This window comes from Indicator indicator, chromosome 10 (genome assembly GCF_027791375.1).
Source record: "Indicator indicator isolate 239-I01 chromosome 10, UM_Iind_1.1, whole genome shotgun sequence".
Lineage (NCBI taxonomy): Eukaryota > Metazoa > Chordata > Aves > Piciformes > Indicatoridae > Indicator > Indicator indicator.
The window spans coordinates 16,663,615-16,685,293 of NC_072019.1; the positions used below are offsets into that span (position 1 = coordinate 16,663,615).

The following is a 21,679-nucleotide window of genomic DNA, read 5'->3' on the forward strand; positions in this document are numbered from 1 at the left end:
TACAGCTCCTCTGGTTGCTGGTCTTTCTCTGAGATTCTTTGGTTTGGGACCAATGACCTCTGTGAGACACAATGTAGTGGCAGAGGAAATGGGCCCTAGACTTCAAGACCACAAGTAATGATTTTTCTCCCAAGTCATCTAATTTGAATCCCTTCTCCATGAAGCTCAGCATAACCCTGAAGTGGGATGAGTTCAGCTCAAAGAAGTGGATGATGCAGGCTGGGGCTATGGACCCTCTCTTGTTCTCCTGCACCCCATGTACTCAGGGATGACTTTGGCTATGGTGGAGCCAACATGTGAGCTGTGGGTTCTCTAGAGTTTGCCTACACATGCAGATATTCACCAAGTCCTCTTGGTGTGATCTGTGAATACCAGGGATGGGATGAGCCTTGTGTTTGCTCATCCTCACTTTATCTCCATGTGTACAGTGCCTACACACAGGGGAGGGGTGATCAGGCTGTGTGCCCCTGGGCAGGAGAGATGTGCCTCTGCCTGTTGGAAGAGTTATACCTACAGGATGGCATGAAGCAAGCTTGGGACCTCCATGCCAGGAAGAAAAGGTGCCTCTGTCTGTGACTGGGATGAAAATGGCTACACCAAAGTCCCTGTGGGGAAGGTTTCTGCCACAAGCCCCAAGACAAATGGTTCTAAAAGGGTTTACTGGGGATTACTGAGTCTTTTAAAAAAATATCAAAAATCTGTCTCTTGCTCTCTCTTTCTTCTCATGTTAAGGGCCAAAGTATTGGGGTAGGGAGACTGGAAATTTGGTATTGCTCTGGGACAGATGCAAAGCAATGAGATCTTCCTTCCCCACGGCCTCTGCTTGTGCCGTGGTTCCCTCCAGCACTTGTGAGGGGGAGGTTGCTATCTCAGACGAGTAGTAATTTTTTCTTCCCCTTTTCATATTATAAAATACAAACAAATGACAGAAAAGGTCAGGTGGTGGGAGGTGGGAGGGAATTCAGCTGGCTCAGAGCTGTAGAGACCGTCGCTTCCTCCCAGAGATGTTTCGGTGGTTGTAAGGTCGCATCTTCATTTCCACAAAGGGGATGGAGAACTCGTGGCCTTTCCAATGGTACCAGTTGATCCCCTGGCAGGAGGGAGAGAAAGGCACAGGGTGAGGAAAGGCCCTAACATGAAACTACAGTGGGAAAGGAAGGACCACCGTAGAAAAGCCAGATGGAAGAATTTGGTACAGCAGGAGCAAGGCATTCTTCCTCTGCTTTGGCTGGATGGGTTTTCCCTACTGCTCAAAGGCTCCTGATCACATTTTACATACTTATTTTTCAGATGTACCTTGACAAGGTACCACAGTAAATGACCATGGCAGTCAGTGTGAGGAACAAAGCACCAGCCCAAATGACTTGAAGGTGGTTCGCTTTGCTTCAGCTTTTGCTGAGTCACTCCAGTGGTGCTCATGACCCTGGTGCCCTGACCATTGAGCCCCAGTCCTAGCCCGGACTCGCTGTTGTGCTTGGTTGTGCTGCCAGAGGAGGTGCTGCAGGCTTTCAGCTCTACCCTTACCTGACTGTGCCGGGACTCTCCGTACTTGCCGTTGAGGTTGGTGCGGTGGCAGTTCTTATACCACCAGGCCCCTTTGTAGGACATGGCGCAGTTGGTCACAGCGACGTCATTGTCCCTGTCCTTGGTGGAGAAGGGGCGGCCCTGGTGATAGGTGAGGGAATCCCCTATGGAAAGAGGTGCTGTTAGGGGTGGTGCAGCCCAAGTCACCTGATCTTTTCAGGAGGACATGGGGATAGTCTGACATGTGTGGCAGCCTGTGGATCAGCAGTTCCAGCAGCTGAAGGTCTGGGAATGTTAACTGGGCTTGTTCACAACTGCTTCATCTGAGTTTAGGATCAGTACAGACCATAGCAAATCTTAGAAGCTGATTGGGCTTGACAGATAAAATGCTTTATGGTTGTGGATCTGAATGTCAGTGTTTCAGCCATGAATTAAATCCTAAATTTGGGCATCTCTGCTCTTCTGAAGCCTGGCTCTGCTACAGAACTTCAGGATGTTTTTGACCTCCTTCCCTCCTCTTAGCTAAAGGGATTTTTTTTTTCCCCAGAGGAGGCCAAGCATTCACCTCTTGAACACAGATGCTTGGCCTTTTCTTCCTTTGGATAAGAGGAAGAACCTTTTAGAAGGTGTATGACATCTTATTCCGCCAAAACCACCAACCTTGATCTCCCCTCCTTACTAAGGGACAAGAGAGCTGCTTTTGGGTGAAAGAAGAGCCAAAGTGAAATATGATCATTATTAAAACTGAGTGAGGTACTTATAGGGACATTCCTAATATGCTCCTTGGTGGTCCCTGAGAAGATATGAAGTGGACCCAGGCTATCTGTGTGCAGTCCAGCCACCAAGAGGCTTGCTAGAAGACTTGGCAATGAACCACATTTGGTCGGTCTTAACTGCCTTTGCTCAAGGCTGAGCAGAAGCTCCTTGGTTGGATGGCTTGTGTGAGGAAAGGGAGGCAATCATGTCTGTAGGACTGGTACCAGCATTTTTGCCAGTATGTTGGGTGCCTCATGCCCTGGGACTTCAGCTCAGAGCAAGCGCTGTGTTGCATGAAGCCAAGATCCCCATCTCTTCTCTTCCAGTGGCAACTACCAGATATTGAATAAGGAAATTCCTGCATCTTAGATGTGATGTGGAGTTCCTCACTAAGTACGTGGTGGTGAAGGTTTGTATGAATCATGGAGGCTTGCATGATTCATACCCGTGCCCTCCTCCCTGGAAATATTTGAGGCCAGGTTGGACAGGGCTGTGAGTAACCTGCTATAGTTGCAGATGTCCCTGCTCACTGCAGGAGGGTTGGACTAGATGACCTTTAAAGGTCCCTTCCAACCCAAAACATTCTATGATTCCAGCTAGAGGAGTTGCAACTGCACCTACCCTTCTATTACTTCCTGGAGAAAAGACCCCCTCCTTCTGTCACACACCATTTTCTGGTGGTCAAAGCCTAGCAGGTGTGACACTGTCCTTGCAAAACCTTTGCATGAGGAAACAACGCAGAGGATTTCAAATTTTTCCATTGCTGTGGGAGGGCAATAAATACACCCTCCAGCATGGCATTGATAGCCAGCTGTGGTGATTGCCAAGTGAGGTGGCACCTCTGATGATTGACCAGGTTATTTGAACATCAATGCATCTGAGATTTAATATCTAATCCCCAATGGAAAATTCTTTGTGTCCTTAGTGGGATTTATCAGCCTGCTTTATGCAGAATCATAGAATTGATATATCTGGAAAAGACCTTTAAGATCATCAAGTCCAACCATTATCTAACTCTACCAAGTCTGGTACTAAACTGTAAGATCAGTCCCTCAGTAAGATCTCAGGGGAGATTATATTCTAGAGATGTTGTCCTTCATCAGAAAATTGAGCTCTAAAAATTGAGCTCCACAACATTTGCAGTTCTCCAGCACGGCAAAGATCTTTAAACACAGTGCCTCGAAAAGCTGGTTGTGAACATGATGGGCATGATTTGCATGCAGGAAGGGCTATGGGTTTGTACCTTGCTGCTCCAGGCAAGTAAGCTTTGATGCTGGGATTCCCTACACAGTTTCAGATCCACCAGCCCCAGGATTTCCCTACCACTTGCTGTCAAGGAGGTTGTACCTGAAGTGCCATTGTAGTCCCCGATTCGCAGCTTGTAGAGGCTGCGGGAGTCACCGATGGAGAACTTGTCATAGTAGGCATACGCCGCTTCCTGGCCGTCCCTCATGTCTATTCGCAACTCGTAGCGTCCCTGGGATGTGATCTTGTGGATGTTGTCCAAGCCTGGTGAGACAAGCAGTGAGACACCCAGTGAGACCCAATGCCTGGATCCACTCCCTGAGCAAACAAGCAAACAAACAAAAAAGCTCTAAGCAAATAAAACAGCCGTGGGAAATGAGTGTGAGGAGAGGAACCAAACAGCAACAGCACTTCTGGTTAAATCTTTGTCTCTCCTGGCACTGGTGGGGTCTGAGCTCTCTGTTCCCACTCAAGCTTCACATGAGGAGATACTTCTTTACAGTGAAGGTGATGGAGTACTGGAGCAGGCTGCCCAGAGAGGCTGTGGAGTCTCCTTCTCTGGAGACTTTGAAGAACCACCTGAATGTGTTCCTGTGAGACCTGCCCTGGGTGATCCTGCTTTGGCAAGAGGGGTTGGACTTGATGAAATGATCTCTGGAGTTCCTTCCCAACCCCTAACATTTGTGATTTTGTGATTCACCTCCCTGTGGCTATGAAAGGTGGGTTCAAGGACCAGGTTCATCTTTTTCCATGCCACTAAAGCTGGGGATGTTCAGCTGTGGAGCTCTGGTGCTTCTCATGTTGTTGTTAAGCTCCTGTACAAGCCAGAGAGTGCTTATGCTGCAGGGCTGGCCTCCGCTCATGTTCAGGTTTTAGGGGAGCACATTCTGTTTCAAAGCATTGCCAGGTCTCCCACTCACCCTTTTTCTACTTTCTTTGGGCAAGTAACTTGCTGGCCTAGGCCAGGTGAGATCTATGATGCCACCAAAGCATCCTGTAGCCATCCAAAAGAGGGTGATGGGCTTTGATCTGGGAAGACCCCTCCACTTTCTAATGTGCAGGACAGGGAATGAACAACAGAAGAAAAACTGCTTGAGAGAGTGTTGAGGAGTGAGGTGAAAGGCAAGGAGCCAACAGCTGGCACAAGAGAGCAGCTCAGTGTATGGGAAGCTTGGATTTGATGCATTGATGAAAAAGAACTGGTTAAGGTCTCACCCAGCCAAAACTCATCCTCCAAGTTTCCAAAGCCAACTCGGTAATCTGCCCATTTCCGGAAGAAATCGGTCAGCCCGTTCTGCCGCCTCTGGAAGACCTGCAGTGAGGAAACATGAGGGGGAAATCAGTCTAAAGGAGAAGAGGGATGGCCTCACCAGGCTTTGGAGCACTCAAAATGAAGCCAATATTTTGTCTTCCATTGTGCCTTTCAGGGGAGAAAATTGTGATGTCCATCCAGTATGTGTTAATTGCAGCCATAAAATTAATTCCTGTGCAGACTGAAGAGATGTTAGGATGATGCTATAACTACCTGAAAGGAGGTTATAGTGAGGAGGGGGTTGGTCTCTTCTCTCAAGGAACAAAGGATAAGAGAAGAGGAAGCAGCTTCAAGTTACACCAGGGGAGGTTTAGTTTGGACATTATGAACAGTTTCTTCTCCCAAAGGGTTGGCAAGCACTGGCACAGGCTGCCCTGGCAGCGGTGAAGTCCCCATCCCTAGACAGATTTCAAAGCTGTGTAGATGTGCTGAGGGACATGGTTTAGTGGTGACCTGGCAGTGCTGGGTTGGACTCAATCATCTTAAAGGTCTCTTCCAATAAAATGTTTCTTTGATCCTATGATCTGTGCAAGCTTGGGACAGCCAGCTGTGGCTGGACTTGGTGATCTTAAAGGTCTCTTCCACCCTAAATGAAATGTTTCTATGTCCAAGGCCAATCAGTGTTAGCCTAGAGGAAGGAATCAACCTTCAAGCTTGCTGCTCTACCCAACACGTGGTGTCTCTGGTTTTCCAGCATGAGATTCCATTTTTGGCTGGCTCTGTGTTATCCAGTAGGATGCTCTGAGAAAGGGTGAGGTCAAGGGACATTTCCTGGCTAAAAGAACATCCATGCTAGAAACCAGCATTTAAGGAATCCTTTTGTTTTTCTTTCTTTATACATCTAGTGGAGTTCTGTAATGCATGTAAGTAAGTGTTTGACACAAACCAAATCAAAGCACCAGAGCAGTATTTACTCAGGCTGTCAATCCATCTACGTCAAGACAAGCAGTGTTTGTGCAATCCAAAAGCCAAACAGGCATTTTCCTCTCAAAACTCCTGTGCGGGCTCAATGGGGGTGATGCCTGACATCCTGCTACTGCAGGCAGCCTGAATCATTCCCCTGGAAACCTGTCAGCCATTAATTTCATTTCTAGAACAATAAATCAGCTTCAGTCCCGGATTTTGCTTTCCAGAAGCACGTCAAATAAATCAAAGGGCATTTCTCCAAGTGTAACTGTTATTGCTGGAGCGTGGGCCGTTCCCTGTGGCGTGGGAAATGAAGCGTGTGACGTGAAGCCTGCTGTTGTTCCCGCACAGTGTGGTGCTTGGCTTTGCTGGTAGGATTGAGCTGGGTTTCTTTGTGATGGGGACAATCACACAGGACAAGCGCATGGCTACTTACAATCCAGCCACCTCCATCAGTGGTCATGTCACAGTAGACCTGCACTCGCTGGCTCAGGTCCCCGTTGATGGAGATGGTGTAGACACCACTCAATGTGTCTCCATTCATCAGGTGCTGGGCACAGTCCTGAGGGTTAGCAAAGACACGGCCACCTGCAAAATTAAATTAAACTCAAAATCTAAGCAGATTGACACCCTTTCTGCATGCCTTGAGCCTCACTGGTTATGATCCAGGAAACATCTAACTTGGTTTCCGAGTCTTGAGTTATTCTACGATGTGGTGGGACTTCACGTCTGCCAACAACAGCAGAGGATTTAATGGAAAAAAATGTGTTCATATATTGGTTAATCTCCCCTATGGCCTAGGCTGGAAAAGTGCATGGCAACACCGCTATGAATGATGAGGGATGTCACTTCTTGGACTATGTTTCTGCACCATGTCTGAAACCTTGGGGTTTAAGCTGTCACTGGTATATTTAGACAGCTGTGAAAATACTGACACATCTTCTCCACTCAGGATTGCCAGCTCCAAGCAAGTTTTGTGACTTTACTGATTCCAAGGGGATTCTCCTGTTCCATGCCCTTGGAAATGATGGTGGACTTACACCAGGCTGATTGGTATTTGCAAACTGATCAGCAATTAGGTTATGTGAGATGCTAGAGATGGGCAGTGTTGGTCGTGTGGCTGTGCATCAGTTATCCTCTAATGAAATGTCTTAGAAATGTCTCTGAGCTTCTGTTGGGGGAAATCTACCTTTTTCTTTGCTGTTGGTGCATATGGATGATGGAGTAAAAGTGTGCACAGCTGGCAAGAGGGATGTGGCTTTCGAGGGTGTCTTAGTTATGCATTGAGATGTGAAGGTGATCTAGACAGGCTGGATCAATGGTTCAAGGTCAGCTGTATGAGGTTCAATAAGGCCAACTGACAGGTGCTGCAGCTGGATCACAACCACCCCATGCAATGCTCCAGGCTTGGGGCAGAGTGGCTAGAAACTACCTGGCAGAGAAGGACCTGGGTGTTGTGGTTGACAGCTGCCTGAACATGAGCCAGCAGTATGCCCAGGTGGCCAGGAAGGCCAACAGCATCCTGGCCTGGATCATGAATAGCGTGGCCAGCAGGAGGAGGGAAGTGATCAATCCCCTGTACTTGACGCTGGTGAGGCAGCACCTTGAATACTGGGCTCAGTCTTGGGTCCTTCACTCCAAGAAGGGCATTGAGATGCTGGAGTGTGTCCAGAGAAGGGTAGCAAAGTTGGTGAAGGATATAGAGAACAGATCTTCTACAGAGTGGCCGAGGGAAAAGGGGTTGTTAAGTCTGAAGAAGAGGAGGCTGAGGGGGAGATCTCATTGCTCTCTACCACTCCCTGAAAGGAGGTTGGAGTGAGGTGGTGGTGGGTCTCTTCTCCCTAGTATCAGGTGACAGGACAAGAGGAAATGGCCTCAAATTGCACCAGGGGAAGTTTAGGTTGGATATTAGGAAAAAAAGTTTACTGAAAGAGTGGTCAGGCATTGGAACAGGCTGCCCAGGGGAGGTGGTCAAGTCACCATCTCTGGAGGTGTTAAAAAAGCATGTAGATGCAGCACTTTGAGACATGGTTTAATTGCCATGGTGGTGTTGGGTTGGTGGGTGGACTTGATCTTAGAGGTCTCTTCTGAGCGAAACAATTCTGTGGTTCTACTAAGGGTACAGACTCTTGTCTATTATTTCCCACTTGAGTGTATTCCCCCATCCTTGTGACCTGAAGGCTTGGAGGTTGTTACTTCACCTAAGTGTTGGAGATGGGAAGAATGAGGGGATCTTCATAGTCTGTAGTGGAAGTGCTGGTGAGACAGTGTTTGCATTTTAGAGTATCCAGCAATGAAAACTGCTTCAAAGACAACCACTTCAGGCTCCCCTGAGCTCTGCACAGATTACTTGTTTCTTAATTTATATTCATCTCTTTAAGAGCCAAGGAGACCTTGAAAGACATTGCAAACCACTATAAATTATAAATACTGTATCTGTTTCTTCCTTTTGTCCCAGCTGTATACAATTCCCCAAGAATGTTATGCAAACATGAAACAAAGAGGCTGAGCTATTAATATGTCAGAGGGAATGGAAGAACCCCAGGATGTGTACTGTGAGCAGAAGGAAGCAAAAAAATTTAAATTAAGCCTGGTTTTGTTTTGTTTTCTTTTCTTTTTCTTTCTTTTCCTTTTTTTTTTTTAAAGTCTCCTTAAAGACAAGTCCTTTTTATCTGCAAAGTGCCCTGATGTGCCACCAGAGCAAATTGAATCCCAGACTCCGATTCTTGTCCATGGATTGGATCTCATTGATATATGGGGTAAGTGGGGAGAAACTGTTGTCTTGCTGATGCTTATCTTCATCTTAAAAGCAAATTAAAGCTGTTTGGGTGCTGCATCAGCTGGCAGCAGTGTCTCGGAAGCTACTGAGGTCTGGAATTGGTGTTTAATGGAAAAGGTGCTCCCCTTGCCTGCTGTGAGTGAGTTTCTGTTGCTTTATCCCAGTCAAGAAGCCAAGCCCAGGTAGACTCCTCGACTACCTCAATGATTACACACATTTTTCCATCACCTGCCTGAATTGCACTGACTTTATGTGCCCACATAAGAGGCAAGAATCACAGGAAAGCCTGATCTGTAGGTGCATTAGAGAAGAGCCTTTTCTATTTTTGTTGATGTAAATAGTTTCTATTATCTCTTAATAGCAGGTGAACAGACCTCTGCATGTAACCATGATGGTGAAGTTTATTCATAGGAGATTCAAAGAAAACTATCCACGTTGAATTGACAACGCAGATGGAGGGAGTTTTGGTGGACATCATCTTCAGGTTTCTTTGTGCTTTTGAAAGCCAGGAGAAATGTAATTGCATTGAGTCCTGAACAAAATACACTTGGTTAAGTTCTCTCTTCTCACATGCAACAGATGACAGGACAAGAGGAAACAGCTTCAAGTTGTGCCAAAGGAGTTTCAGATTGAATTTCTTCACAGAAAGGGTTCTCAGGCATTGGAACAGGCTGCCCAGGGAGGTGGTGGTGGAGTCACCATCCCTGGAGGTATTTAAAAGATGTGTGGATGTAGTGCTGAGGGATGTGGTTTAGTGGTAGTAGCCTAGAAGTGGTGGGATTGTGAGCTCAACTGGTTGGACATGCTGATCTCAAAGGTCTCTTCAACCTCAACAGTTCTATGATTCTAAGTTCCTGGCAAGCCTTTCCAATGATGGTGAAGAAAGAGACCCTTTGCACAGTTTCTCATGTGAAGGGTTGCAAAGGATGGGGACAATGGTAGTATTTTCATGCCAGCTTCAGTCTTGCAAGTGTAAGCACTCTGTCCGTGAGGTGGATGCCCACTGATGATTAAGGGACTGGAGCGTGTGCCCTATGAGGAGAGACTGAGAGCCCTGGGGCTTTTTAGTCTGGAGAAGATTGAGAGGGGATTTAATAAATGTTTATAAATATCTGAGGGCTGAGTGTCAAGAGGGAGGGGACAGGCTCTTCTCAATTGCACACTGACAGGACAAGGGGTAATGGATGTAAACTATAGCACAGGAGGTTCCATCTCAACATGAGGAGGAACTTCTTCACTGTGAGGGTCACAGAGCACTGGAACAGGCTGCCCAGGGAGGTTGTGGAGTCTTCTTCTCTGGAGACTTTCAAGACCCATCTGGATGTGTTCCTGTGTGACCTATGCTAGATTCTCTGGTCCTGCTCTGGTAAAGGGGGTGCACTTGATGATCTTTGAAGGTCCCTTCCAACCTCTAACATCCTATGATCCTATGATTTGGAAAGCAAACCATTCCTGTTGCTTTAGTGCACTGTGACTTCTCTGGAACTAGAGGGGAGAAGAATAATGCAATTGGATAAAGTTGTTGAGACCACAGTCCCATGGCCATGCTGGTGCTGCTGATTGTGACTCTGCTGATGGTGGTGGAGATGCACCTGCTTGATACTTTCAGGAACGCCCCATCCCTCAAAACATTCAAGGTCAGATTGTATGGGGCTCTGAGTCTGAAGATGTCCCTGCTCATTCCTAGGGGGTTAGACTAAATGACCTTTAAAGATCCTTTCCAACCTGAACTCTTCTATGGTTCCATGATATTTGTGAGAGATCAGACCACATTGACAGCATGGAGAGACCAGCTGGGTCTCTCTCCACTCACTCCAAGAGCACAGCTGTTGATATGTGTGGGTTTTTCCCCCCTCTATTTCTGCATTTGAAGAAGGGCAATGGCAAGGCAAAGGACTTGGAAGATGGTCCTTGGTGTGAAGCTCAAATAGCTTGCCCTGGGCTTGGTCTTGTGTTTGTATTATAGGTCCTTCAGCCATTAACTCTTTGCAGCAAGGCTGCTCTGTGGGTCATGGCAATGAATGTACCTCTCATGGAGAAATGCTGCCCAAGGAGGGAATGCCCATAAAGCCAGTCCATGGCTACCTGAAATCCAGTCCTGCTTGGCCAAGTGGATGCTGTATGAGTCCTCACCTGTGGTGAAGGTGGTGGAGATGAAGCCACTCCTCATGGTGTTCTGGGCAGCTTGCAGGCGCACAGTGTACTCTGTAGTCTCAGAAAGCCCCTCCAGACGGATCCACGTGTCCTCAGCATCCACTATCAGCTCCTGTACGTGGGTCCCAGAAGGAGGCAGACAGCAAGAGCAACAGATGAGAAAAGTGGTGGGGAGCCTAAAGAGTAAGTGAGGAGGGAAGGGAAGCAACGAGCTACCATAGCCCTTGACAACTGGCCGAGGAGCATAGCATGGCTGCTTACACCCCTGGACTAAGACAACGTGAAGTCAATGAATATATTCAAACGTTTGGGTGGGAAAAAGTGGGCTGGTTTGGACACAGGATATTAAGTGTTTGTGGTCTGTTTCATCTGTTTGGGATTAGGCTGGGCAGAGAATGGCTTGAGAGCAGTCTGAAGGAGAAGGACTTGGGGGTGTTGGTTGACAAAAACCATGAGCTGGCAATGGTCACTTGCAGCCCAGAAGTCCAACTGAGTCCTGGGCTGCACCAAAAGAAGTGTGACCAGCAGGACAAGGCAGGTGATTCTGCTGCTCTACTCTGCTCTGGTGAGACCCCACCTGGAGTAATGCATCCAGTTCTGGGGCCCCCAACACAAGAAGGACATGGATCTGTTGGAGAAGGTCTAGAGCAGGGGCCATGAAGATGGTGAGAAGGCTGGAGCACCTCTCCTGTGGGGACAGGCTGAGAGCGTTGGGGCTGTACAGCCTGGAGAAGTGAAGGCTCCGGGGAGACCTTATAGGAGCCTTCCAGTACCTGAAGGGGGCTACAAGAAGGCTGGGGAGAGACTTTTTACAAGGGCTTGTAGTGGTAGGACAAGAGGAAATAGATTTAAGACTGAGAAAGGGAGATTTTTGACTGGATATTAGAAATTCTTTACAGTGGGGGTGGTGAGACACTGGAACAGGTTGCCCAGGGAAGTGGGGGATGCCCCCTCCCTGGAGGTGTTCAAGGCCAGGCTGGATGGGGCCTTGAGCAACCTGGTCTAGTGGGAGGTGTCTATGCCCATGGTAGTGGGGGTTGGTACTAGATGATCTTTGAGATCTCTTCTAACCCAAACCGTTCTATGATTCTGTGTTCTGCATGCTCTCAGTATAGAGCATGCCTGATTCTCCAAACATGACAAAGAGTAGCTACTGGCCAGACCTGGTTACCAGCCAGTTTTGACTCCATTAGTTCCTGTTGTGTTCATTTCTGTGATCATCAGCCAATGCTACACAGCATTATACTGAACCTTCTGCAATGCTCTTATCTTCTGGCCACTGTGAGCCAGTCGCACCGGCAAAGGAAAGGAGACTACTGGTGGTGCTGTACTGCTAGCAACTGATAGCAGCTCTTCCAGACAGGCAGATAAGGACCCACTCATTAAATAATCAAATATATTGTGGAATTAATTAGCTGTCTGTGGCTATCTTCCTTTTTTGCAAGAAGGGCACATGATGTTTCTAGCATCTCTGTTCACAGGATAATTTTCTCCTGCCTCAGCTTGCTTGTGAATTTCCCCTCATTCATCCAAACTTTACAGATGCTCCCACACCTGCAGATGTGCATAAAGACTTTGCCCTAGGCAATCTGTTGATGTAAAGTATCGCTTGTCATCAAATGGTGAGAGTTGGAAGGGACCTCTGTGGACATCTATTCCAACCGCCCTGCAGGGTCATCCAGAGCAGGTTGCCCAGGATCACAATGTCCAGGTGGGTTTGGAATCTCTCCAGAGAAGGAGATTTCACAGCCTCTCTGAGCAGCCTGCTCCAGGACTCCAGCACCCTCACAGAAAATAAGTTTTTTCCTCATGGTCAGATGAAACCTCCTGGGTTTGAGTGTGTGCCTGGTGCCCCTTGGCCTGTCATTGAGCACCACTGAAAAGAATCTGGCCCCATCCTCTTGCCCCTCACCCTTTAGATATGAATGAGCATTGATTAGATCACCTCTCAGTCTGCTCTTCTCCAGGCTAGGCAGTCCCAGGTCTCTCAACTTTTCCTTCTCACAGAAATGCTCCACTCCTCTCTTTGTAGCCTCTGCTGGACTCTTTCCAGTAGTTACCTGTCTCTCTTGAACTGAGGAACCCAGAACTGGACACAATATTCCAGACATGACCTCACCAGGCCAGGGCAGATGAAGAGATAAACCTCCCTCAGCCTGCCGGTCACACTCTTCTTAATACATCCCAGGTTACCATTTGCCTTCTTGGCCACAAGGGCACATTGCTGGCTCATGGTGAACTTGTCCGCATGCAGAAAGTAGTCTCTTCCCTTTTGGTCTCTCTTTGACCTAGTTAATATAATTCTTTTACTTTGTTGGTCTTCTCTTGCTTGTTTCTCCATGGTCATGTTATTTCCTGACTTGATGAGCCTGTGTCTTTGTGAGGACTCACTCACCTTCCAGCTGCCATCGCTGGTTCTGTAGGTCATGATGTAGTTCTCGATCTCTCCCAGGGGAGGCACCCAGGAGAGCAGGGCACTGCGTCGAGTGACTTCGCTGGCAGTCAGATTTGTGGGAGGATCCAAAACTGCAAGGGTGGACAAGGGCCCAGGGAAGTGCAGATTCTCATGAACAACCACCCCAGCCCCTCATCCCAACTCAGTGCACACCAGTTCAGCCTCGCAACACCCAGCTACAGCCCAAAGTCCATCCTCACCCTCACTTTCCAGATCTCATCACCTGTCCTCATCCTTGAACAGAGTTTAGCAAACCCTCTAAAAGTCCTCCTCTGCCCGATGATCTATGAGGGTAACAGCTCTGAAATTCATGTGCTGTGGGGCCTGTCAAGCTTCTTGTAAGTAAAATGGTTTGTAGTGCTCTTCTGAACTATGGCTTTGGCAAGAAAAAGTCCTGGTCAAGGGTCTTCCTGGGAAACCACACCCAGAGGAAATCAAAAGAAGGGAATGTTGAAAGAGTACAAATGATGGTTGATGCTTGTTGTGATTAAAATTTGGTCCTTGTATTGTGCCCAGCACTAGCAATTGGGTGTCCTTTGGCAGATGGCTACTTCTACACCCACAGAAATGTGAGAAGAGCTTTGGCTCAGCCTTGCTGAGTGCTTCTGGGTTGGCTGAATGGCTACGGGCACATTACAGGCAGCAGGGGGGATGATTGTACATACGAGTTGTGAAGTTGGTGCTGATGGTCTGGCTGGTGAGAGGCCCATTGGTGGCATACATAGAGACTGTGTACGTGGTACTGGGCAGGAGGTTGGTCAGCTGGTACTCCTGGCTGACTCCATCCACAAGAATGGTTTCTCCTGCAACTGTAAGCCATGAGAGATGAGTTAAGGTAGAGATGCAAGGTGGTTTTCCAAAATCTGTCTGTGGGTAGGATCTCATGAACAAAAGCACTTACACTGCTGAAGCACCATGAGCTACTGTGCAGCAGCTGAGCTGCAGAGGTGGTGCTCATTCTGAAGGGTGGTCTTGTTTTTCCCACAGTCCCTCTAATTGCCTGATCCTTGCTTTCCCTTCAGTAGTGAAAGGGAAAGTTTCACTGAGTTTGCCACACACCAAGTTTCTGTGAGATTGGTACTGGGCTGCTGGTGGTGGGCCAGTTAGGAGGACCCCAGTCCCCTTCTGTGTGGACTGCCATCGTCCAAGGTTTGATGGAAACATGTACCATGGGACCTGTTCTGGAGAAGCTGGCATTTAGTGAGGGACTACATCCCTGCTACCTGCCAGCTGCTGCCCTCCTCCAAAGCTTCCTTATTCCCTCTATGGAAGGCACCCACTGAGCCTTGAACTTTGCGATGGGGGAGAGGTGGAGGTGAGCTGAAACGGAGCCCCATCATACCTGCTCGGCGGGTGAGGACAAGGACGTAGCTCTCCACGTCTGACAGTGGTGGGTTCCACTGCAGCAGTGCCTCAGTGGGGGTGATATTGGTGGCTGTGACCCCCAAGGGGGCATCCATGGCTACACAGGGGAGAGATTCAGAGAGTCAGAGGCATTAAGAGACTGGACTATGAACTCAGAAAGTCTTCTTATGGCCCATTGTTCATGGTCCCGCCTTGCTGCCCAGGCATTTGTGCCTGCAGAAGAGTTATTGCTGCTCTGGCTGGAGAGCACATGGGTCAGAGCTGGTGCTGTCCTATTACCTGAGCTGCTCTTCCACTGTTTTCCTGATGCACAGCCTGGGAAGTTAGGGATTTTTGGTAGGTTTCGAGGAGTCTGGGGGATAGCAGAGGGTTTTATTCTTGCAGCAGATGCTGTTTGTGTCAGGGCTTCCCCAGGGATTATTTCTGGAAGTCTGTACTCCCTCTAGGAAAGGTTGTCATGGTTGCCCAACATCATATCTCTGGCTTCCCCATGCCAGCACACAGATTTATCACTCCTCCCCATGACTACCCATGCATATTCAGGACAAGCTTTGCTTAAACATACTTCAAGAGCCCACACTGGGCCCTTGTGAGCCTCGCTTATCATCTCAAGCTTGCATCAGGCTGATGTGAGGTGCAGCTTGCTCTCAGCTGCCTCATTTGTAGCGTATGCAGGGGCCCTCAGCCCTGCCTGGGGCTGGACCTGGCATGGTTTGATTGCTCCCTGCCCACCAGAAGGTCCTTCTCACCTGTGTGCACGGTGATGGAGGTCACCTCGCTCTCCTCCCGGCCCCGCACACTCTTCATCGCAATCTCATATCTGGTGGCAGGCTCCAGGTGCAGGAGGGGGTACTCGGTGACGTCGCTGGCGATGGCAGTGCTGTCTATCCTCCCTGCAGGGACAGAGCCAAGGGCTTTGGCATCATGGCTGGCCCCGCCCCTGGGGTGCTGTTGGTGCTTGGGGGTGAGGACAATGTCACAAGCCCTCTGCAAGGCTGATACTGGGGGTAACTGGGGTTTTTCCCTGCAGGAGCACACCTGTGTGCCCATCTCTCTGCTGGCTCGATCTTTACAGCATTGTAGGCAAAACCGGGGCCAAGGGATGTGAGCCACAGGAAGCAGGTGAAGGAGATGGGATTTTAGGGTTGGGTCCTCAATTAATCATCTCTGGGGAGGGAACACTGCAGGAGGTCACTCCCTGTGCCTTTGGCTGTGGTAGCCCCTTCCCATTCTCCTCCCAGATACCTCATCCTCTGTCCCTACAGCCTCTTGGTCAGAGCACCAGGATGCTGTCTGAGGTGAAGATGACCTGGTGGCTTGCTCACACCAGTGGATGGAGGGAGGGTTGGCAGCTGAGAGCTCAAGGCATGAGCAAGAGTTGTCTGACCCACTACCTTCAGCAGAGCGGTACGAGATTCTATAGTGGTCAAAGGCAGCGATGGGAGGGCTCCAGTACACTGTCATGGACTCCTGGGTGATGTTGCCCACCCTGAGGTCCTTCGGCGCATCAATCCCTGGTGAGATGGAGAAGAAAGCAAAGCTGTAGGAGGCAGGTCTGCTCCCTGCCCTGATGCCTGCCCTCCCAGAGGGGTCCCACGCCCGGTGGGGGTATCCCATGGTACCTGTTGTGATGGAGCCCACAACGGGCTCGGAGCTGATGGTACCGTGCATGGCCACCAGTGACACCAGGTACTCAGTGGATGGCTGCAAGCCTGTCAGGCTGGCGTGCCTGCGGCTGCCATCAAGCGTGACCTGCTGGGCCTCCTCCTCATCCCGGGGGCTGTAGGAGAGGATGAGGCGATCTGCTGGTGGGGATGGGTCACTCCAGGTGATGTTCACACTGGAGGATGTCAGCTGGGAGAAGTGGAGCTGTGTGATGGGCCGGACCCCTGCAAGACGGAGAGGGGAGATGCAACCCCAACTGTCTGTAATCCCAGCCTCCACATTGTTCCCAGCAAGTGTAAGGGAAATACCCAACTGAGGTGGCAAAGCTGGAGCTCTGGGCTCTCCGTTGATCTGAAACTGTGCTGGGATCAAGAGGCAGAACTGGGAGAGGGAAATGCTGCTTCTCTCATCTCTGCCTGCAAACATCCTTCATCCCAGACCTACATGGAGAGTGATGGGGCTGTCCTACTACAGATGGTATCTGTTGGCTGGATTTCTCAGGCTTTTCACTCAGAGGTCCTTGCAAGGTCCCTCAAGGCTTAATTTCTCCTTATGGACACACAGGTCACTCTGACCACAGAGCAGTGACCCCTGCTTTGTCCTTATGGGAGCCTCCAGCCAAGCAGGTGTACTCAATTCTGCTGGTGAAGACAACGGTGCCCCTGCACTGATAGGACATTCTCCTTCAGATGTAAGGAGGCATTGAACCTATGTGGAGGCACTGCCTCCAGCTGTCACCCCCATCCTCAAGAGTTTCAGTGCTTGGGGTGCAGTGGGCTGGAGAAGTTGCCAGCACGGGGTAGTGGTCTGTATCCTTGATCCCATTCCAACTTGTCTTTCTCTACCTGTGAAGGCATCCACGGTGGCCTCCAGGCTCTGCTGACGTCCCCTCTCGGCAATGATGGATATGGTGTACTCTGTCCCAGGCTCCAGCTCTGAGAGGGTGAGCTGTGACTCATTCCTGGGCACTGTCACTTCTGAGGCCATCCCTGAGGCAGGGGTGAAGGTGATGCGGTAGTGATCGATGGGTCCTGTGGCTTTGGTCCAGGCCAGTGAGATGGATGTCTCTGTGGAGGCCGTCACCAGGAGATCCCGAGGGCTGTCAAGCTCTGTGGGAGAGGGTTGGTGCAGACAGTTGTCCCCATGCACACACCACCCCTTGGGGACATTTGAACCATAGGAGCCAGTTGTGCTTGGAGCACACAATGGGGCCAGACTCACCAGTCCTGGCATTCATGGTTGCTGGCATGCTCTGCTGGCTGTCCATCACGGCTGAGATCCCAATGCCATACTCTGTCCCCGGCACCAGATCTGCCAGAGGGTGTAAAGGACACGAAGGGATGTGAGAGCAGTGCCTGGCTGGGTGGCCTTGGGGTGTGACTCCTCTCACCACCTCCCATGACTAGGGACAGTGGGGGACCCTCCTGAGCACCCTTCCCACAGTTCCCCCCAACACTGCAGGAGGGTTGAGCTGTGTCCCAAAGCCCTGTGGACACCTTTGGCCAGGGGTTTGGGTTGTTCTAGCTCAGGATCAAGCCATTTTTACAAGCTGTTGCTGAGGGCTGCTGTAATTGCTGGCATCCAGATAGAAACTGTCTGCGTGAGGGCTGAGATGGGAACCATAAAGCAGCTATATTTGTTCCCAAAGTGATTCAACACTAAATATTGTCACAGGGCTGCTATCTCAGAGAGAAATAAATTATGCAGAGTAAATTAAATGCACATTAATTAGCAAAGGCAATGTGTCTTGGGGAGCCAGATCAAGCTCAGCTCCTTGGGGTGGATGTCTCCTGTGGTGCCTCTCCCAAGGGACATGGGAACTGAGCTCATCCAGTTCCTTTTGTGTGCACCTTGTGCTGAGAGCTGGTTTATCTTTGTGGGACATCTCCTTCTGCTGTCACTTCTGCTTGGCTGCTGGTGGCTTTATTCCCCTCCTCCCTGTGTCTCATGATCTTTCCCACAGGGTTAGAGAAAGCCACAAACCTCAGCTCAACCTCACCCTGCCTTGCCCAGAGGCAGGAACCCCTGAAGCCAGCAAAACATTCCCCAAGAGGCCAGGAGGGAGGGAACCCCCTCATCTCCTGCTCCTCTCTTGCTGCAGTCTTGGTGTCAAGGGGGCAATAGACCCCCCAGTTACCTCTGCCTAATAAGTGTCAGAAGTAGCCTGGAAAGAAGAAGAGGCTGGGAGAAAGGGGGAGGAGAAGGAAGAAATGAGCAGGAGCATACAAACTGATGCCTTTTCTCTCCCACCTCTTCTGGGTAGAACAAAATTACAGATATTTCTGTGCAAATGCTGATTTTGAAGGGAGACATGTTGGGTAGGGCAAGACTTGCTGTTGTTTTAAGCTTTATTCTTTTGTGTGGGTTTTTTTCCAGTTTTTTTTGTTTTATTTTGTTTTTGTTTTTGTTTTTAGTTTGGTTTGGGTTTTTGTGAGCTCTGCTTGATGCAGTTCCTCATGGCTTTTCCTGAAGGTGGCTGAAGGAATTTCTGACTGCTTTCACATCATGGATCTCACCAGGTCCCAAGTGGATGGAAACCCATCCCAATGGATTTTGCACCATGTGCAACAAGGCTTTGGAGAACAGGACTGCTATGTGTGTAATGAAGCTATTAGAGAATCTCATCTGCCATCCACACTCTGGCTATCTTGGCTTTTTTTTCTTTTCTTTTTGCCAGTACAATTTTTTTGGGGGTTATTTTCTGCCATGATTTGATTTTTTTTTTTCCTATCAATGCACTTACGTGATGATGGAAAGGCACCATATAAAAATTGCTCCTCACTATTGACTTAAGCCTCTGCATCTCTAAAGAGTGCTTCAGGGAGGTTTCTTGTGGCTCTGCCGAGACTTTTATTGAGAAAAACAAGAGCCTTCAGGCTGCCACGTCCTCTGCAGCAAGCTCGGGCTCTCGCATTGCAGGTTGGGTCACTGGGATAGTATTGCACCTCTGCCCCAGGGGGTGGACCTGGCTTGCTTTTAATGCTCCTTCTCACCTAGAAAGACAGTAAATGTCCTAGAGGAAAGCTAGCAGGTAACCAGCACAGGGTCTCTAACTTCACCCCGCTTCTCCCTGCCTGTCCTCATCATGAATCCAGCAGAAACTACCCCTGCATCTTTCTTTCTTTCTTTCCACATACCACATTTTTCAAGCTAACTGCTGGGATTGGTTTCCTGCCCTCCAGCCTCTCTCGTGACTCAGTGCCATTGTGCCAGTACCTTGCATTCAACTTTCCCACTGAACTCACTTTAGTTCCATATGGCAGAGATGCTCAAGCCCTTTTCAGGTCCCAGGATGGCAGAGTCAGCATAGAAGGAGGGCACAAAGTCAGTGTGGAAGGACTCATCCTGCCAGTATAGGCAGACAATCCCTTCCCTAGTCCTGTTGGCCATGGAAGCTGCAAATCCAGCAGCCAAGCAGTTGTAGTTGAAAGAAAGGAAACCAGATCTCACATGGTGCTTTGCTGCAAAAGCTGTTTGGGATCTTCCTGGCAGCAGGAGATGGGTGGTGTTTGCAGCCTCCAGTGGCACCCCCTGTGCTGGCCTGAGTGATGTAATGCTTGAAGAACTTGCTCAAAAATAGCATCCCTGGATTTTGGTCTGGTTTGTGCCTGATTTAGGATAACGCAGTGAACTTGATCAGCCTGACTCCCCATCACTGCCTACAGGGCTTCAGTGCCTGTGAGTCTTTCCCAGCAAGAGAAAAAAAAAGAGCAAAATAATATTTTCCTTTAGATCAACCTCAAAATGCTTCCTCTCCTCATTTCTCCCTTTGCTCCTTGTCAGCTCTGTGTGGCACCTGAACAGACCCTTACTGAAGGTGTATCACTTGGAGGTGCGTCACTTGGAGGTGCATCACTCAGATTGTGGTTAAGCAGCACCCAAGTCCAGACCCACAGAAAGGAAAATGAACTTCATCCCAAGGAAAACCTTCTCTCTGGTAACCAGCAAACTCCAAACCAGCCTCAAATATGTGCCAGCATAAGGGCAACCAAGTATTGGTGCTGATTTGGGCTCTCCCTCCATTGCCCTACCTGCTTGAGAGGAGGAGGAGAAGGAGAGGGAGGAAGGGCATGTGGGTGCATGCATACCTTCAAGGGTGGCCCGGGTGGTGGGACCGGTGTCGCGTGGCACCAGGACTTCGTGGTAGTGCTCCCCGGCCAGGGTGCTGTAGACCACCCTGTAGCTCTGCACCTCAGCCTCGCTGTTGTCCCAGGCGAGCTCAAGGCTGGCGGGTGTCCGCGAGCCCACCCGGAGGTTCTTGGGGGCATCAATCTCTGTGTGACATAAGGGAGAGAGGCACCATCTCACCACTGGGAACCGGGAATGCACCCTACAGCCTTGCAATGGCTAAACAGAGGTGGACTGGTACCCAGGTGGGGTCCCATGTGAGGTCCCATGTGTGGTCCCTCTTCCCCAGGGTGTGTCCTTGCAGAAAGATTTAGGGTGGCTGCTCCCACCTCCTGCTCAGCATGGACTGGGAGATGCTGCCCGTGAGACCAACACAAGTGTGGGGGAATTGTAGGTTGCTTTAGGAGCTCTTGCATGCTAGTTAGAAAAGTGTTTTCCACCTAAAGTAGAGTAAGGGAAACTGAGGCAGCATGCCTAAGAGCAAAAGAGCTCTGTAGCAGTCACACATTGGCATGAACTGCTCTGAGAAGAACCTGAAGCATCTTTACAGGCTCAGACGTTGCCCTAAAGGGTCTGTTCATTAGTGCAGCTGAGCCTGTGCACCACATCTGCTCTGGGGAGTGACAGGTTGGTGTTGGGCAGTTGCTGGATGCCAGCAGATGGGGGGTAATTACTGCTCCTTGATGGATCTGAGTTTAGCTGGGGAGGGGATGTATTTTTTACATTGCCTTTTAGGAACAAAGCAAGGAATGCCAACGCAGCAAATCAGTCAGGGTGAACATCTCATCCAAAATATTTATCTGTAGAGATATATACAGACACAATTCACACACTACAGTTATTAGAGAAGGAGCCTCATAGCCACCAGTAATGTCCATGACAAGTAATTTATATACCATAAAACCAGCATTGCCTCCTCCTTTATGGCATGGTAAATTAAACCTGGTAGCTATCTGCAGGCTTAACATTAATTGAAGCTTTACCAACCAGTTAAGGGTAGTCAAAGAAGATATAAAATTAAAAAGCCACATTTCTGACTGGGCTGCTTTCAGCTGCTTGACTGCTGACTCCTTGGGCAAGGCGTCTGCCTTGGCTCTTGATGCTGAAGGGGAGCAAGCATCGCCTTGAATCCAGACCTGGGCTTGTTGCTTTGGTGCTGTTGAGAATCACATGTTGATCTCTAAGTGCTATTAAGGGTGTAAGCCACTGGCTTTTAAAGTTTAACTGTAGGGCTGAGCTAAACTGTAGGTCTGAATGGGTACTGAAGTTGGTGAGAATGTTCAGCAGGTTCAGCCTTGATGCTGCCATGGGATGTGGCCAAGGTGGGGTTTGCTCAGGGGTTGTCATCTAAATGTGGGGTTTTTTTGAGTCATTTACTTGGTTGTTGGCA

The 21,679-nt window shown here is 49.3% G+C and overlaps 1 protein-coding gene across 1 annotated transcript in view; it reads right to left on the reverse strand.

Moving 5' to 3' along the window:
* Positions 1-970: 970 nt before the first annotated feature.
* Positions 971-21,679, reverse strand: part of TNR (tenascin R) — a 32,226-nt gene continuing 11,517 nt past the window's right edge. The window contains exons 7-21 of the mRNA XM_054384044.1: positions 20,250-20,435; positions 17,383-17,472; positions 17,007-17,270; positions 16,119-16,385; positions 15,891-16,010; positions 15,246-15,389; positions 14,474-14,593; positions 13,797-13,940; positions 13,072-13,202; positions 10,656-10,788; positions 6,180-6,331; positions 4,741-4,837; positions 3,628-3,789; positions 1,525-1,688; positions 971-1,090 (exon numbers count right to left, since the gene is read on the reverse strand). Coding sequence (XP_054240019.1) covers positions 971-1,090; positions 1,525-1,688; positions 3,628-3,789; positions 4,741-4,837; positions 6,180-6,331; positions 10,656-10,788; positions 13,072-13,202; positions 13,797-13,940; positions 14,474-14,593; positions 15,246-15,389; positions 15,891-16,010; positions 16,119-16,385; positions 17,007-17,270; positions 17,383-17,472; positions 20,250-20,435 — 2,294 coding nt within the window. The remainder of the gene's footprint in view (positions 1,091-1,524; positions 1,689-3,627; positions 3,790-4,740; positions 4,838-6,179; positions 6,332-10,655; positions 10,789-13,071; positions 13,203-13,796; positions 13,941-14,473; positions 14,594-15,245; positions 15,390-15,890; positions 16,011-16,118; positions 16,386-17,006; positions 17,271-17,382; positions 17,473-20,249; positions 20,436-21,679) is intronic.